The 17,383-nt window shown below is 41.6% G+C and overlaps 1 protein-coding gene across 1 annotated transcript in view; it reads left to right on the forward strand.

Annotated features, from left to right (window-relative positions):
• Positions 1–17,383, forward strand: part of LOC149488162 (cell adhesion molecule Dscam2-like) — a 77,373-nt gene that overhangs the window by 44,773 nt on the left and 15,217 nt on the right. Inside the window, exons 23-37 of the mRNA XM_089695805.1 lie at positions 984–1,129; positions 1,234–1,304; positions 1,790–2,057; positions 2,148–2,285; positions 6,175–6,339; positions 6,417–6,546; positions 7,687–7,880; positions 7,990–8,151; positions 9,860–10,048; positions 10,136–10,336; positions 10,848–11,014; positions 11,251–11,359; positions 11,747–12,001; positions 12,750–12,829; positions 12,872–12,965. Of these exons, the coding sequence (XP_089551931.1) occupies positions 984–1,129; positions 1,234–1,304; positions 1,790–2,057; positions 2,148–2,285; positions 6,175–6,339; positions 6,417–6,546; positions 7,687–7,880; positions 7,990–8,151; positions 9,860–10,048; positions 10,136–10,336; positions 10,848–11,014; positions 11,251–11,359; positions 11,747–12,001; positions 12,750–12,829; positions 12,872–12,965 (2,369 nt within the window). The remainder of the gene's footprint in view (positions 1–983; positions 1,130–1,233; positions 1,305–1,789; positions 2,058–2,147; positions 2,286–6,174; positions 6,340–6,416; positions 6,547–7,686; positions 7,881–7,989; positions 8,152–9,859; positions 10,049–10,135; positions 10,337–10,847; positions 11,015–11,250; positions 11,360–11,746; positions 12,002–12,749; positions 12,830–12,871; positions 12,966–17,383) is intronic.

Here is a 17,383-nt window from a genome sequence, read left to right on the forward strand (position 1 = left end):
ATATTTATTAGCGTTTTACAAAATATAATGAAGACACTAAAGTGGGAAACCAAAGGCATAAACATCAACGGTCAATTTCTTAGCAACTTAAGATTTGCCGATGACATTGTACTCTTTGCAGAAAGCTCATCTAAACAAGAATCAATGATAAATGAAATTAACTACATCAGTAATGAAATTGGACTAGAACTAAATACAACAAAAACAAAAATAATGACAAACAGCACTAAGACACCAATATACATTAAAAATGTTTTATTAGAATATGTACCAGAGTACATATATGTTGGCAAACGGGTATCATTTTCAAGTTCAAGACATCAGGATGAGCTAATGAGACGTGTGAATGTGTCTTGGAGCAAATTTTGGAGTTTAAAAGAAATTCTAAAATCCAATATTCCAATAAAGATGAAAAAAATTGTACTAGATTCGTGCATCCTGCCATCCCTCACATATGGATCCCAAACATGGATTTTTTTACAAAAAAACCACTGAAAAGATTCAGACAACCCAAAGAACCATGGAACGGAGTATCCTAAATTTAAAAATAAAACATAAAAAAAGAAACACAGATATAAGAAAAACAACAAATGTGATTGATGCTCTGGAACAATGCAAAAAACTGAAATGGAAGTGGGCTGGACATATCGCTCGAATGAAGGCCGACAGGTGGGCAAAAAGAGTAACGGTATGGAAGGGACCCAGTGGTAAGAGAAACCGTGGCAGACCGGCAGAGAGATGGCTAGACGAAATTCTGAAACTAGCTGGAGAAAACTGGATGAAAAAAGCAAATGACAGACTAGAATGGAGAAAACAGGAGGTAAGGAGGCCTTTACTCTTAAGAGGTCCTTAATAATTAGATAAGCAATTCAACAAAATTAAACTATGTATTAACTGTTAAGGAAATAAAAGGCTTTATTATTTTTATTTTTTTATTTATTTATTGTTTAGAATAAAATATTATTATTTTTTTTCATTCGTAGGATTGACGTCGATGGCTCCAGCATATTAAGCGCAAAAATAGAGAATTTAAGAGCGGCAACTACGTACTCGCTTCGCATAGTCGCGTCTAATCACATAGGGCAATCCCCACAATCCGATGCTCTTATCTTCACCACTCTGGAGGAAGGTAGAATCAATTATATAACTTGAAAATGAAAATAATATAATATTAAGAAAACTTATATTTCTAACGTTATTTTGGACTTAATTATTGTTTGCCCTTGGTTTCAGCTCCAAATGGTTCACCGCTAAACGTTCGCATCAGACCAATCAATTCCGGAGAAGTACATATTTCATGGTCTGTAAGTAAATTATTGTTAGGTACTTATTTACTTACTTACTTAATATCCTAATGCCCTTAGCTGGGGCTAAGGGCGTCGACAGTACTTCTCCATGTATCCCGATTTTTGGCAGCATCTTTTATCTCGTCCCAGCATTTTCGTATAGACTTGGCCTCGGGTACTTTGATTTTTGCTTTTTGATTTTTTTCCTTTTAAATATATGTAAGAATACTCGCAAATGAATCGGAGATTTATCATTTAGAGTGAAAACAAAATTACCAATGGCCAATGAATGAAATAAATTTTAAGCTATTGCATAGCTTCTATCGCGGGCGTGAGCGTGGGGACCGAATCCAGAAATTCCGTAACGTAAAAACCTCACGCTCCCCACTCCGACGGGCACAGAGGTGTGGCTTGAAGGCATGCTATGCAATAGCTTTACCGCGGCAGTCTCCGAGTGCCACACGTCTTTTTTGTTTGTAAAAAAATATAATTGTAAATCCAAGGCTCCGGCGCAAAACAGTTGGAACGGCGAGTTGCTGGGGTACGTAGTTTCATGGCGCGAGCTGATGGAGGCGGCGGGCGGCAGCACTGGCGGCGGGGCGGGCGAGGGCGCCGACGCGGGCAGCGCCGTGGCGCGCGGCTGGAGCAGCGCCGAGCTCGTGCTGGGCGGCCTGCGCCAGTTCCGCCGCTACGCACTCGCCGTGCGCGCCTTCAACCGCGCCGGCCCGGGCCCGCCTTCGCCCACTCTCTACACCACCACTGCAGACGGAGGTAGAAATCGACATTATATTATGTACATTCATTACTTTTGAAATAGCTTTATGTGTATGTATTAATTATATGTTTTGTTATGTTGGATAGTTCCTGAAGATGCGCCTAGCCAGATTTCATGTGAAGCCGTTTCGGCCCGTTCGCTCCGGGTGCGCTGGGCGCCGCCGCACGCCGCGCACGCGCCTCTTGGCTACGATGTGCTCTACGCACCCATGTACTTCTCACAGTGTTAGTGTAATTCAATTATCTGTTACTATTTGTATTAGAAGTTAGCAAAACTCGGACCAAATTGTTATCTGATGTGAATAATTGTGTGATTTACTATAAAGACAAAAAAAGAGCTTTAATTTGGAAATAATTGAAAGAATTTTTCTTCATTTTGAACACTGAATTATTATGTTCAACAATAAAGTAAAAAATATGTATATAAGGATGTACGGCTAGCCCGTAATGTATATGACATAATATGAAAAAAACTACAACAAAAAGGCTGTATGGACTCTGAATTTGGTGAAAATAATGACCATTACCGCTATTTTTTACCCATATAGCCTGTTGTTACACCACTAATGTCATACCTACGAGTACATTAAAAAATTTAAAAGTTAACTACTATACACAAGAAATCGTCTCAAACATACACTAAATCTATACTAATATTATAAAGAGGAAACCTTTGTATTTTTGTATGTTTGTATTGAATAGGCTCAAAAACTACTGGACCGATTTCAAAATTTCTTTTACTTAGATGGATTCTTCCGAATCCGTATAGGCTATATTTTATCCCGGAAAACGTAAATATGTACCACGGGAGAAGCCGGGGCGGACCGCTAGTATAATAAATATTCAGCAAGGTAGATAAAGGAGTGGCCCTAATTTTGTGTTCAATAGTATCATAGTATAAAGAGAACAAGTAGGCCCGGCGTTTAGGAGCGCACGGTACCACAGAATAATAACTAGTAGCTACGAGAAATACTTAGCCTACAAAAGGTATACGAAAATTTTGGAAAAGTGGCAATTTATTTTTCAACATAGTCTCCTTTTAGTTCGATACACCTAGCCCAGCGATGCTCAAACTTTTTTAACCCGTCTGAAAAATAGGTTTTCTCAAACTCTTCAAAATAGGCCTCCGTGGCAGCGATAACCTCCTCATTTGATCCATATCTATTCTCGGCGAGGCATTTTTTCAGATTAGGAAACAGAAAGAAGTCACCAGGGGCCAAATCTGGAGAATACGGTGGATGAGACAGCAATTCGTAGCGTAATTCGACCAATTTGGCCATGGCAACGGCAGACGTGTGACGGTGTGAACCAGTGCGTTGTCGTGGTGAAACAACACCTTTTTCTCACCCAGATGGGGTCGTTTTTTCTTTAATTCGGCGTCGAATCGGCCCAATAAATCGGCATAGTAAAGCCCTGTAATTGGTTTACCCTTCTCGAGGTAATCGATGTAGACAACTCCTTGTGAATCCCAGAAAACGGTGGCCATAACTTTTCCGGCCGATTTTACAGTTTTCGCCTTCTTTGGAGCACGTTCCCCGGTCTGGATCCATTGTTTTGATTGTTCCTTGGTCTCTCGTGTGTACCAGTGAATCCAGGTTTCATTGACGGTAACAAAACGGCTAAAAACTCCCCTGGATTCCGCTTAAACAGCGCCAAACACGTCTCCGATGTGGACTCACGGTTGCGCTTGTTTTCCGGTGTGAGTAAATGCGGCACCTATCGCGCCGACAGCTTTCTCATGCCGAGTTCCTCGTGAAGAATATGATGCACTGTTCCTTCTGAAATGCCTACTGTCTCAGCTAGCTCCCAACCTTCAATCGGCGATCTGTCAATACGAGATCATGGATTTTTTAAATGTTTTCATCCGTAGCAGCTGTTTTTGGTGCACCTGGACGTGGTTCATCAAAAACCGTCGTACGGCCACGTGCAAACTCGTTGAACCAATTCTTGATGGTGGCTATCGATGGAGAAGAGTCACCGTACACAGCATCCCAGCGGTCTTTGATTTCGATGCGCTCTTTCCCGTCCAAAAATAGGAATCGAATCACCGAACGATATTGCTCTTTTTCCATTTTTGTAAAACCGATCGACACGTTCCCTTCCATAGGTTGTCAAATTAAAACAAATGAAGGGATTGGAATGAAAATTAAAGAAAATAATTAAAAAAGAATGAGCTACACTGTGGTAAAACTATTTTGAAACAATAGCGCCCTCTGGCGATGAGGCTAGGTACTTATTGAATGCACCAGGTAGCTACAGAAGCTTTTCTTCGCAATGGTTTTCAAAGAAATATGTACTCAATCTGATAAACAATAATGATTTAATTTAGCTTCGCGTTCCAGTCGAGCACGTGTTCATTTACATACCAACCAAATTTTTTTTGAGGGAATAAAGGCCTTAATTCACGGGAGAACGGTTCATAATAAGTTAAATGTGGTTATACGTATTGAAAACTTTAAACTGATATTGAAAGTACTATACCTAATGAGTAAAATGACAATAATAACTTTTTTTTTAAAAAATGTGTGTGTGTGTAGTGTACACACGTAAGAAGTGAAATTTCTTTTAGACCTTATTTTTCAAAAAATGAATTATTTTATGCAACTTTACAGAAATACGACGAGTCACGCGTGGTAGGGATAAGAAAAAGATGGCGCGTAACGGAAAAATGTCACGCGTAACGAAAAAATGTTACACTAATTTTTTTTCCAACCCCGATAAAGAAGTTTCACTTCAATAAAACGAGAAATATCCAAAAATGTTACATGAAACGCTCCCATACATTTTATTTCCCATACATTTTGTATTCAAAACAAATGTTCGAAATGACTACAGTCTCCAAATGAACTTTCATTAAGATTTGCGAAGTAATTAAAGCACAAAATCAATTAAAAAAGCAAAACCTTTCAAAAATGTTTGGAATAGTCATATTTCATACTAAATGTATGGGAGCGTTTCATGTAAGATTTTTGGATATTTGTCGTTTTACTTTTAAAAAGTTATTATTGTCATTTTACTCATTAGTATAGTACTTTCAATATCAGTTTAAAGTTTTTTGATATCTGTAGATTACGGAATAATCGCCTGTGCACACTTAACGATTACACCCTGTATATAGGAACATAATGTTATCCAATCAAAGTAGATTTTACCTGTCAGTGTCTTTAGGAAACCAAAAAAAAAGTTAAATTTCGATCACGTTCCGTATTTAAACAATTAAATACTGCACAGTATCTTTTGCACGCCTCATAAGCGAAGCGTTGAGGTGGGTACTACTGTCACTTCGCGCAAAACATCTGATTTTTCAAACTTAAAATGTCTTTATGTATCATACATTGCACTTGTAAGATAATACATACACACACATATTAAGAAAAAACACTATTTTTAACGTTCATGATATTTTTGATGTCATTTTTGTTATTTAAACTAGTTAAAAAACAGTTTAAAAAAGTTCTGTCTTGGACGTCCGTGTGTCTGTATGTGCGGATTCTTTTTCTTGTTAACACGATAGCGACCGAAATACTTTACTAATCGAGTCTTTTTTTTTTCTCTTACGCTTGAGTATGCTCAGGAATAGAACCCTTTCATTTTTCAGGGTCTGATTCGATGTGGTTTAATTGTTATTAAATAAACAAAAATAATAATTAATAAATATTTATTAAAAAAAATTATGAGGCGTGCACTTTTGGATTTTCCAAATTATTTGCTTTTTTTTTCGTTTTGTGTCCATCTTGCAATTATCGAGAAAGTTAAACGTGGTCGAACAAACAGCGCGCGCGCGTGATTCTTTTTTCGCTTGCAGCAGCCTTGGCCAGATTAACCCTTGCGCCTGTAGGTATGTTTTTAATACCTATACGCGGAGATATACAGGCTTGACGGTACCTAAACTCGCCAGGCGCAGGGTTGCCACTTGTCACATTGATAATATATTTTAAATAATTCGTCATAATATTATAAACGTGAGTCAAGCTTGCATACAAATTGCAATACATGAACGGGGCCGTGGCCAAGCGCTCCGCGTACATACAAACGGCGCGATGTACCTTTGCTCGAAGATAACTTGTTCACGTTATACTATGGGAGTATAATATTATGATGGGTAACTGTGCAGCGTGGAGCGGCGCGGTGCGGTCGCAGACAGCGCGTGCGGCGGGCGGCGAGGCGCTGCTGCAGGGGCTGCGCGCCGCTGCCAACTACTCCGTGAGCGTGCGCGCGCGCTCTGAACGCGGGCCCGGCCCGCCCTCCGCACCCGTCTACTGCCTCACTAGAGAAGACGGTATAATATGATATTTCAATGTTTAAGCTGGAACTCTCGTGACCGCCTCTGCTTTATAACCTTATACGTTGCTATAGTTCCCGGCGCTCCTGAGTTGGTCCGTGCGTTGCCTTCGTCGGCGCAGTCGGTGCGCGTGGCGTGGCTGGCGCCGACGGAGCGCGCGGGCCGCCTCACTCATTATACGCTCTATACGAGGGAACTTGGCAAGTACGAACTTAACTATTTAATAACGATATTTTAAATATTATATGCCCCCAATTATTATTATGAATATTGGATATAACGTTGTTGCAACAAAATGCACAAACAACACCAACAACGACAACAAACAGCATTCTTATGCACCACAGAGATAAGTACAATAAAAATAACTGCGTTAAAAACAACCGACTTCAAAAACGGAAAAGTAAAAAATAAAAAAGATTTGATATTATTTATAACTATACATTATGTATATTATTTAGATGTGCTATTTACTAAAAAGGTTTGATGTCGGTGCACGGACTCAATACTCAGCGCTTAGTGCTTGCCACCGACTTCAAACCTATTTAATAAATAGCACATCTAAATAATATGTGGATAATAATTTATAATATCAAATCTTTTTAAGCTATTGCATAGCTTCTATTGCGGGCCTTGAGCGCGGGGACCGAATCCAGAAATTGCGTAACGAAAAACCTCACGCTCCCCACTCCGACAGGCTTGAAGGCATGCTATGCAATAGCTTTACCGCGGCAGTCCACGAGTGCCACACGTATTTTTTATTTTTTACTATTCCGTTTTTGAAGTCGGTTGTTTTTAACGCAGTTATTTTTATTAAGCCAAAAGCAGTAAACAAAGTTTGAATTTGGAACAGTAAACAGAACTCAAAATGACGGTAGGTCGTAAACAAACGGAGATATTGATAATCCATACTAATATTATAAATGCAAAAGTAACTCTGTCTGTCTGTCTGTTACTCAATCACGCCTAAACTACTGAACCAATTTTCATGAAATTTGGTATGGAGATATTTTGATACCCGAGAAAGGACATAGGCTACTTTTTATCCCGAGAAAATGACGCAATCCCGGAAATCCCACGGGAACGGGAACTATGCGGGTTTTTCTTTGACTGCGCGGGCGAAGCCGCGGGCGGAAGCCTAGTAAGTTGATAATTTAGACCTAAGATTTAGATTTTTACAAATTATCTTTACTTACGCGACAAACAAATTTTTTGAAACGTAATATAATTAAGTTAGTAGGTTCAAGTCAAAGTAAAGAAGTAAGTAAGTAAGTTAAGTTAAGTTAGTAAGTTAAGTCAAGTTCAAGATGCAGTAAGTCGGTGACTAAAGCAAAACGTCCTTAGAGTGGGGGGCGAGTGGTCTCAACGCGCTGAAGCTAGCGGCCCGGCTGGCGAGGGCTGGGAGGGCGAGGAGGAGCTGAGCCACGACGTGCGCGGGCTTCGCGAGCGCGCCGTATACGAGTTCTGGGTGCGCGCCTCCACGGGCGCCGGCGCCGGTCCGCCCAGCCGCGCAGTCACGGCTGCACCCACTCCTTTAGGTAAACGCTTACACCTATTTATTACCTAATTTACCCATATCGATAACAGTCAACACCATTGTACTCCATTGAACAACATTGTAGTTCAATAAATACCATAATTTGTCAGGAGTGGCCCGCATCTCATCGCTGGGCCGCGTGGTGCGCGCGCCGCTAGGGGCGCGCGTTCGGCTGCCGTGCGCCGCGCTGGGCGCCGCGCCGCTGCTGCGCCGGTGGGCGCCGCTGCCGCCCGCGCACTCCGTCACCGACGCGGGAGATCTCATTATACACAGTGTGTACTTACACAATCTTTTACTTCCTTACTCATTTTATAAGGGCGAAAGTGTGATTGTTTGACTAACAATGAATAATGTTATTGATTTTTTTACAAAATAAGTACTTAAGTAAATAAATTGCAATTGTGGCTAACAAACTTTATTTCAACGATATCTGTATCACAAAGAACTGATCGGCGGCCGTTGACTTTCCAAAATAACATTAATTAACAGTAGAACATACATAATATTATATTGTGGTGTGTCGGTCGGTCAAATCCCTACTTAATATTATAAATGCGAAAGTAACTCTGTCTGTCTGTCTGTTACGCTTTCCCGCTTAAACCTCTCAACCGATTTTGATGAAATTTGGCACAGACAATCTTTAGACCCTGAGAAAGAACATAGGCTACCTTTTATTGCGAAATATGTATCACGGGCGAAGCCGGGGCGAACCACTAGTATACTTAATAATAATATAATATTAAGATTAAAAACAATAGGGTACCCTTGGGGAGGAAAACTATGGGTATTTACAGGATTAAACAAAATCCATACTTCCATACTTTTATATTATAAATGCGAAAGTAACTCTGTCTGTCTGTCTGTTGACTGTTACTCAATCACGCCTAAACTACTGAACCAATTTTCATGAAATTTGGTATGGAGATATTTTGATACCCGAGAAAGGACATAGGCTACTTTTTATCCCGGGAAAATGACGCAATCCCGGAAATCCCACGGGAACGGGAACTATGCGGGTTTTTCTTTGACTGCGCGGGCGAAGCCGCGGGCGGAAACCTAGTATTATATAAAAGGATACAATTTACGATGTACGTTACCACCGTTGTACAGCCAAGCACACTACATCGCCATTAAATGCGTTATTATGATTATAAAAATTAATTATAAAACAATTAGAAGCAACCAAAACTTCCCGAGAAGTGCTATTGATAATCCGTATCAAATTAGATATCTGATGATGTGATTACTACCAGTGCAATATATCTCGAGTCCGAACAACGAATACTAATAGCGAATACAAAAACTGAGTCCCGATGACGAAAGCCGCTCCCATTGGCCGATTGAAAATATCGCGTACCCTCAACATTAATTATTTTATTTCTACCTATTCTGATCAATATCATAGAACGTTTTTCAACTTAATTCAAACTATTTCTTGATAAAATCGAATACCTACCTGTTCGGTGCAATGGCCACCGAACACCCTAGTCAGCAATACTAGGTATCGCGGGCGACGTTTAACATAAATTAATTCAGTCCACAAAATAACATATTACCGTCGCGACGCGTAACATTTTAACATACATATAACATAACATTTATTTAACAGAATAATTAACATAATATAATTAACAATTATAGCATTAACAGTTAAACATTAGCCAGTAACAGAGTTATATAATTTTATACTTAATTCTTATGTTAACAGTTATATGTTTTACTAGCTGCTTCGCGCGGTTTCACCCCCGTGACTCCTCTCCCGTTGGTCGTAGCGTGATGATATATAGCCTATAGCCTTCCTCGATAAATGAGCTATCTAACACCGAAAGAATTTTTCAAATCGGACCAGTAGTTCCCGAGATTAGCGCGTTCAAAGAAACAAACAAACAAACTCTTCAGCTTTATAATATTAGTATAGATTTATTTTTTACATTAGTTTATGTCGAAGTTTGTGATGAAGCTATGAAACATTACATACAGAATTAGATGAGAAATGGTCCCGCAACTACACTTGCTCAGTACGGAACTCAGTCGGGGGCGACGCTGCTCAGTTCAGCGTGCAGGCGCTGCGGCCGCCCGCTACGCCCTCGCCGCGTCTCGCACGCGCCGCGCACCACCGCCTGCACCTCGCGTGGGACCCGCCAAATGCAGGAGGGGCACCACTTTTAGGTAAATTTAAGGATTTACATAAAAATATTCACAAATATATTAAAAACTTTTTTAAGTGTAATGTTGTGAAATGGTTTGGTGCGCTAGGTTACACAGTGTGGTGGTGGGAAGGCTGGGAGGGCCGAGAGGCTGGCGCAGCGAGGGCCCTGCGTGTGCCGGCGGGCGAGGCGGGTGCGGCGCTATACGGGCTGGCTTGCGGCGCACCGTACAGCGCGGCGCTCAGCGCGCACAACGCCGTCGGCGCCTCGCCGCCGTCCAGCCCGCTCAAACTTCGCACCAGAGGAGACAGTCAGTACTCGTTTTTACTAATCAATGAAAACTGACCAATAGTTTAGGTATTTTACGTTCTGCTTAAACTAGTAAAATATAGTTAAGTATGTAAAGCGATATTAATATTGTGTGCAATAAAGCAAAAAATCTGTTATGGGCTCGATCACGACATAAGGTTCCGTATAAATAAGCTATTTTTTATTTTCTTCAATTACATCTTGTTTTATTATCGTAGTTGCCCAACAAATACTAAAAATAAAAAATAAAAAATTAAGGGGGGTCCCCATAGTACGGAACCCTTCGTGCGTGAGTCCGACTCGCACATGGTCGGTTTTTTAGTATTAGGTAATTGTTGTTATAGCGGCAAATAAAATTTCTCTGAAATTTTCAAATTTCCAACTATTACGGTTCACGAGATCATATCATCTCAGTCAGTAATAGAGTCCTGTTTAACCCTTTCGGTATGGAACACTAAAAATCGATTGACCGTAATTCCCTTCAATGCATAAGAGATAATCGGTTTGCGTAGAGGCTAAGGCGCCGTCGGGCAAAGAGAGTATCTGGGCGAACAGTAGCGCGCTGCGCGTCTCGCTGCTGGCGTGGGGCGGGCGCTGCCCCGTGGCGAGCTGGCGCGTGGCCGTGCGCGCGGCGGGCGGCGCCTGGGCCGACCTGCGCACCGACGGGGAGACCGTGCATGTGAGACATCATATTATGCATATTCCATTTGCCACCAAAAATCTAATTTATTCTTATATCCCCAGAAAAAGTTTTCTCTAGCGTTTCGACTTGAGGGTCTCTATGAATCTCATTTAATGTGAATTTAACTAGTTATTTTAATATTAGGTAGTGCACAATGCACATAATTTTTTTTTGATCAAAAATTGTATAGGTATGACATGAATGACGATAAATATTATTATTATTCACACCAGGTAAATAGCCTGGAGCCAGCGACGTGGTATGAAATTCGTATCCTAGCACGTTCGCCCGCAGGCGACACGCCGGCGCTGTACCGGGCAGCTACACGCGCCCATACTGGTGGTTGGTACATTTGCACTGAACCTAATTTGATATTTTTCCGGCTTTACCTAAACACAAACTAAACACTATTTATGAAAAATCAAATGATAAAAACAACCTTATGAATATGTTTTGCTTATACTAACGCCATGGCATTATTATGTGTTATTATTCTACTTTGTTTAACTCTTTACAAGCATGTAAAGGACGAAATGGATAGCTTTAGTCTTTATTATTCTAAACTATAAGATAAATTAGGTATTTATATATTTTCACCTACAAAAAAGTAAAATAAATTAAAAGTTTGTATGTTATGGGCAAAAATCAATCGCTTCAATGATTTTTGCTCTACATTTAACTCACGTGGTGTCAATCAGATAAAAAATGATAATGTGGTACAATGCGTAGAACAGATAGGCGAGCCGATAGATTTGCCGCTGGAGGCGCGTATGAGCGCGGCTGACGGCGGCGCGGAGGCGGAGCCGCGCGGGGAGCGGGGCTGGGGCCGCGCGGGGCTGGCGGCGGCGCTGGGCGGCGCGGCGCTGGCGCTGCTCGCCGCCGCCGCCCTGCTGCTGCTGGCCTGCCGCCGCCACGCGCCGCCTCGCCACTATGCCCTGCCGCAACCTACGCACAATAACGGGAAGACGCTGGACCCACCTGACAGTGAGCTATATTCAACTTTCATTTACTTAAAAAAAGAAGAAACAAATGAATTTGAATTTGTTATAAAATACAGTTATAAAATACACAATAATAGTGTTTGGAAGGTGGGTGCAAAGCTTTAAGGGGATGATGGAGCATTTAGAACATTTTGAGCAACAGTTGTCTTAGACCAAGTTCAATATTTTTTTTTTGGGAGCATTTTACTTTTTTTTTGCAAAATTCCGAAATCTGCCATTAAATTGCATACAACGTTCAAATTACGTTGAAATGTCTACGGTATACAATTTATTTCGCTAGTGCATTGTGTGTTCAACTGTATCCAAGCATTTAAAAGTACCATTTATCTCAAAAAATACATTTACCAATCGTTTAAATGTAATAAAAAAAATTGAAAAAATAAATAAAATAGCTACAGATGTTCAAACACATTTAGAAACATGCTTGGGTATTTCCCTTTCTTTTGATACCTATATCATTTGTGCAGATATCTTACAATTTCTTGAAGTAAGGGTGTTTTAACTAGTTACTTGGTCTAAGACAACTGTTGCTTTTGAGCAACATTTTGATGTTCTAAATGCTCCGTACTATCATCCCCTTAAAGCTTTGCACCCACCTTCCAAACACCCTGTATATCTTTAACGAAACTGTATAAGTCTATTGTTGAAGAATACCAATAAAACATGAGCATTTTGAGCACATTATGTTTATAATATTATTTATTTTAAATGTGTTTGTGGTTTTTCATCAGACGACATGCACGAAATAAGCCCGTATGCGACGTTCAGTATGTCGTCTGGCGCGTGCGAGAGCGCGGGCAGCGCGGGTGGCGTGTGCGGCGCGGTGGGCGGCAGTGCGGGCGCGCGCTCCGAGCGCTCCTGCGCGCTGCATCTGCGCTCCTTCGCGCGCGAGCCCATCGAACTCGCCGCGCCTCCGCCCCGACCGCATCTATTAGCCCACCCTAATGGTATGTCACTAGTGAGATAAAATCTTATATATAAAATTCTCATGTCACAATGTTAGTCTGCATACTCCTCCGAAACGGGTGGACCGATTCTCATGAAATTTTCTGTGCATATCGGGTAAGTCTGAGAATCGGCCAACATCTATTTTTCATATGTACCACGGGCGAAGCCGGGGCGGACCGCTAGTATATTATAATATTACTAGCGACCCGCCCCGGCTTCGCACGGGTGCAATGCTGATACTAAATACACTACAGAACAAGTAAATTATTAAAAAAACAAAATACCCGACTGCACACTAAAAAAAGAGTGATTGAAATGAATCTAATGATACCGCATACATATTTTTTTAAAGGGAAATTTAGAAAAAATATTATTATGTCTTTATCCCGTGGGACTTTTAGGATAAAATGTATCCTATGACACTCCCGTAATCAAGACAAATCTAACGATACCTCATACATCAAAATCCATCAAGCCGTTTAGGCTACAGGTGGTCACAAAGGAAAAGACATACATACATACTTACATACACTCGAAAAACATTACCCTCCTTCTTTGGCAGTCGGGTAAAAACTGTGAAAACATAGCGACCCGCACCGGGCGGCCGGCCGGTACCGCCGCAAACGCTACGTCCCGCAATTTTTAAATCTGTAATATCTTCGAAAATATTCACTTAAATCATACGGTGTAAAGGGCCATATAGATCTATATTAAATGAACAATGTATCCATGGTATTTAATTGGTTAAGGATTAATGCTGTATTGGTTAGAATCGCTTCGAAAATTAGCCATTATTTGTCGTAAAAAGTAAATGACAAAAAAAAGTTATTGTGGGTTATCCATAAGAGATAGACATATACCATCGCGGACTTTTCTGTAGACCTTTTCAATGTGTATAATACTTAGTACATTATTTTGATAAAACTCGTAGGTATCAGCCTGCGTTTGCAATGTAAGCGGAAAAAATGTAATTTTTTACGACATCACATTAGAAACCTCAAAAATAACAGTACTTCTCCACTATTTGATGGATGTTATTATACATATAAACCTTCCTCTTGAATCACTCTATCTATTAAAAAAAACCGCATCAAAATCCGTTGGGTAGTTTCAAAGATTTAAGCGTACAAAGGGACATAGGGACATAGGGACAGGGAAAGCGACTTTGTTTTATACTATGTAGTGATGTGCTTTCAGCATTTACTATCTGACATAAAATATTATTAAGCTATTGCATAGCTTCTATCGCGGGTCTTGAGCGCGGGGACCGAATCGAGAAATTCCGTAACGAAAAAACCTCACGCTCCCCACTCCGACTGGCTCGGAGGCGTGGCTTGAAGGCATGCTATGCAATACTTGCGCTTTACCGCGGCAGTCCCCGAGTGCCACACGTCTTTTTTTTGATATTCAATGAATTATTAGCACATGAATAGAATAAAATAGAATAAAATCATCTTTATTTGGTTCTCACAACATTAATAGGTTACAAAACTTAATTATATTACACAAAGTACAGTAGAGGATAACGTTGTGAGAAACTGGTGCCTGAAATAGACTGCATAGAAGTCTGAGGTACAGGTCACCAGCCCCCCTGGCGGATATCATACAAAGTAGGTTAACACAAGTTTACGTACCTACATAATGCATAAAAGTATACAAAATTTACCAGATGACAATTTTACTGTAAAAACACCAATACAAGAAAGACGAACAAATTTTAAATTAAATTAAATTCCTACCAAATCTTAAAGGAATGAATGTGTATGTGATAATGCGAGTATGCTGCTGTGTGTGTTTGAGTATGTGTGTGTGTATGTACGCGCTAGTGTATGTGTTCGTGCGTGTGTGTGAGTGTGGAATGTGTAATCATATTGGTAAGTGTGTTTATGTTAATTATTATTCTTTATTTTCCAACACAAGTAATTTACAGGTATGTATACCCAAAATATTACAAGGCAGTTACTTAACTAAAATTATATCATTTTTAGGGTTCCGTAGCCAAAATGGCAAAAACGGAACCCTTATAGTTTCGTCATGTCCGTCTGTCCGTCTGTCCGTCTGTCCGTCTGTCACAGCCGATTTACTCGGAAACTATTAGTACTACAGTGATGAAATTTGATGGGAATATGTGTTGTATGAACCGCTACAAAAATATGACACTAAATAGTAAAAAAAAGAATTGGGGGTGGGGCCCCCCATACATGTAACTGAGGGATGAAATTTTTTTTTTCGATGTACATACCCGTGTGGGGTATCAATGGAAAGGTCTTTTAAAATGATATAAAGTTTTCTAAAAAACATTTTTCTTAAAGTGAACGGTTTTTGAGATATCAGCTCTCAAAGTCGTAAAAAGTATGTCCCCCCCCTCTATTTTTATAACTACGGGGTATAAAATTCTAAAAAAAATAGAGGTGATGCATGCTAATTAACTCTTTCAACGATTTTTGGTTTGATCAAAGTATCTCTTATAGTTTTTGAGATAGGTTGATTTAACTGTAATTTATTATATTTGCTGCTACGGAACCCTTTGTGCGCGAGCCCGACTCGCACTTGGCCGGTTTTATTTATAACTAAGAAAGAACAAAATAATATTTTTAAATTTATACAAACTTAAACAAAATATATCGCAATCATTGCTGTGAGCGAGCATGTCATTGAGCAGCTTTATTCCTCGTATAAGGGGAGCATTCCTACCACTATTCGTTCGCCCTCCCAACTGGACGGTGAACAAATCGCGAAGGCGTCGCAGGCCCACGTCCTGACCCCCCAACGGTCCAGGCCTTGTCGCGGCGGAGGGGCTCAGTAGCTCAGAGTTATGGCCCTCTGAGTGAAGCGAAATTGGACCAGCGAGGGGCTGAACGGCTGGTTTAGAGTCGGGGAGATTCGACCGGCCCGACGGCCAGGGCTAGGTGTGGCCCAGCGGCCGCTGTGTGCGGCCGCGGCGTGGGATGGCGACCAGAGGTCGTGGCTTGGCGGACCCCGTGTCCACTAGGCAAAGGTGGCGCTGAACGGCAGTTGGGGTTGGAAAGCCTCGACTCACCCGACGGCAGAGGTCCTGTTTGTGGGCCAGAGAGGAGCCGGCTTTTATGCGGCGGTGGATGGCGGCCAGAGGTCGCGGCGCGCCGGGCTCGCTGGTTTAGCAAGCCACGCCGTGCAGCGGAGGGCGGGATCCCGACGCGTCATTGTGATGACGCGCGGAGACTCCTGCAGAGAGGTGTGGGGCGGCGGCCGCTGTGAAACGGCCGTCTGCCAACTCGTAATCCGGTCCGTGGGGCCGGACCGAGGGCCGCCACCTCTGGTGAGGTGGGGGCTTTTTTTTTTTTTTTATATGAAAGAAGGCAAACGAGCATGTGGATCGCCTGATGGTAAGCAATTCCACAGCCCATAGGCATCTACAGACGTGTCCGAAGATGTGTTGCCGACTTTTTAAGGTGGAGATATATTCTCTTTTTAAATGCCTCGATGTCATAGGCGTTCGGGAATATCGCCGAAGGCAGGCTGTTCCACAATTTGGTTGTGCGCGGAATGAAGTGGCGGGTAAATCGCACCGTACTAGAGCGCCAGAGGTCCAGCTGGTGAGCGTGGAACTTGGTCTTATGCCGTGCGGTACGGTAGTGGAATTCCGCGGCAGGTATCAGCTCAAACAACTCCTCAGAGCACTCCCCATTATACAGACGGTAGAAAACGCATAAAGATGCAACGTCTCGTCGTAAATCTAGAGAATCAAGCCGATCGGTAAGTGCTTGTTTGCCAATAATTCTGACGGCTCTTCGTTGCACGCTATCAAGTGGCAGGAGCTGATATTGTGGTGCCCCGGCCCAGAGATGGGAGCAGTATTCCATATGAGGCCGTATTTGCGCTTTGTAAAGTAGTAATAGATGTTCAGGCCTGAAATACTGCTTCGCTCTATTTAGGACACCCAATTTTTTGGAAGCTAGTGTAGCTTTGCCTTCCAAATGATAGCGGAACTGAATGTCATCAGAAATATTGACACCAAGAATTCCGATACTAGACTTGATACTAAGGGGGGTGCTCTCAAATAGGGGCGCTGTGAGAAATGGTGCTTTTTTAGCTGAAAAAAGACATACTTGTGTCTTGCCAGGGTTAAAACGGACAAGATTTTGTCGACCCCACTCTGAGACTTCTCCAAGGAGAGTCTCAATTTTGGACACAAGTATGTTGCGGTACTCTTGGACGTGTTCCAGAGAAATATTAGTGCGGCCGGTATATATAGCATCACCAGTACTGTCATCTGCATAACAATGAATGTTACTAATTTGTAACATGTCATTGATATGCAGAAGGAACAGTGTGGGTGAGAGTACGCAGCCTTGGGGGACGCCAGCGTTCACAGGTAATAAGTCAGAGCTTGATCCATCGACCAAGACTCGAATACTGCGCGCTGTTAGAAAACTGG

Source organism: Colias philodice, chromosome 6, assembly GCF_061535455.1.
Source record: "Colias philodice isolate Cphi_HAF_F1 chromosome 6, ilColPhil1 Martin Lab GWU primary, whole genome shotgun sequence".
Taxonomy (NCBI): domain Eukaryota; kingdom Metazoa; phylum Arthropoda; class Insecta; order Lepidoptera; family Pieridae; genus Colias; species Colias philodice.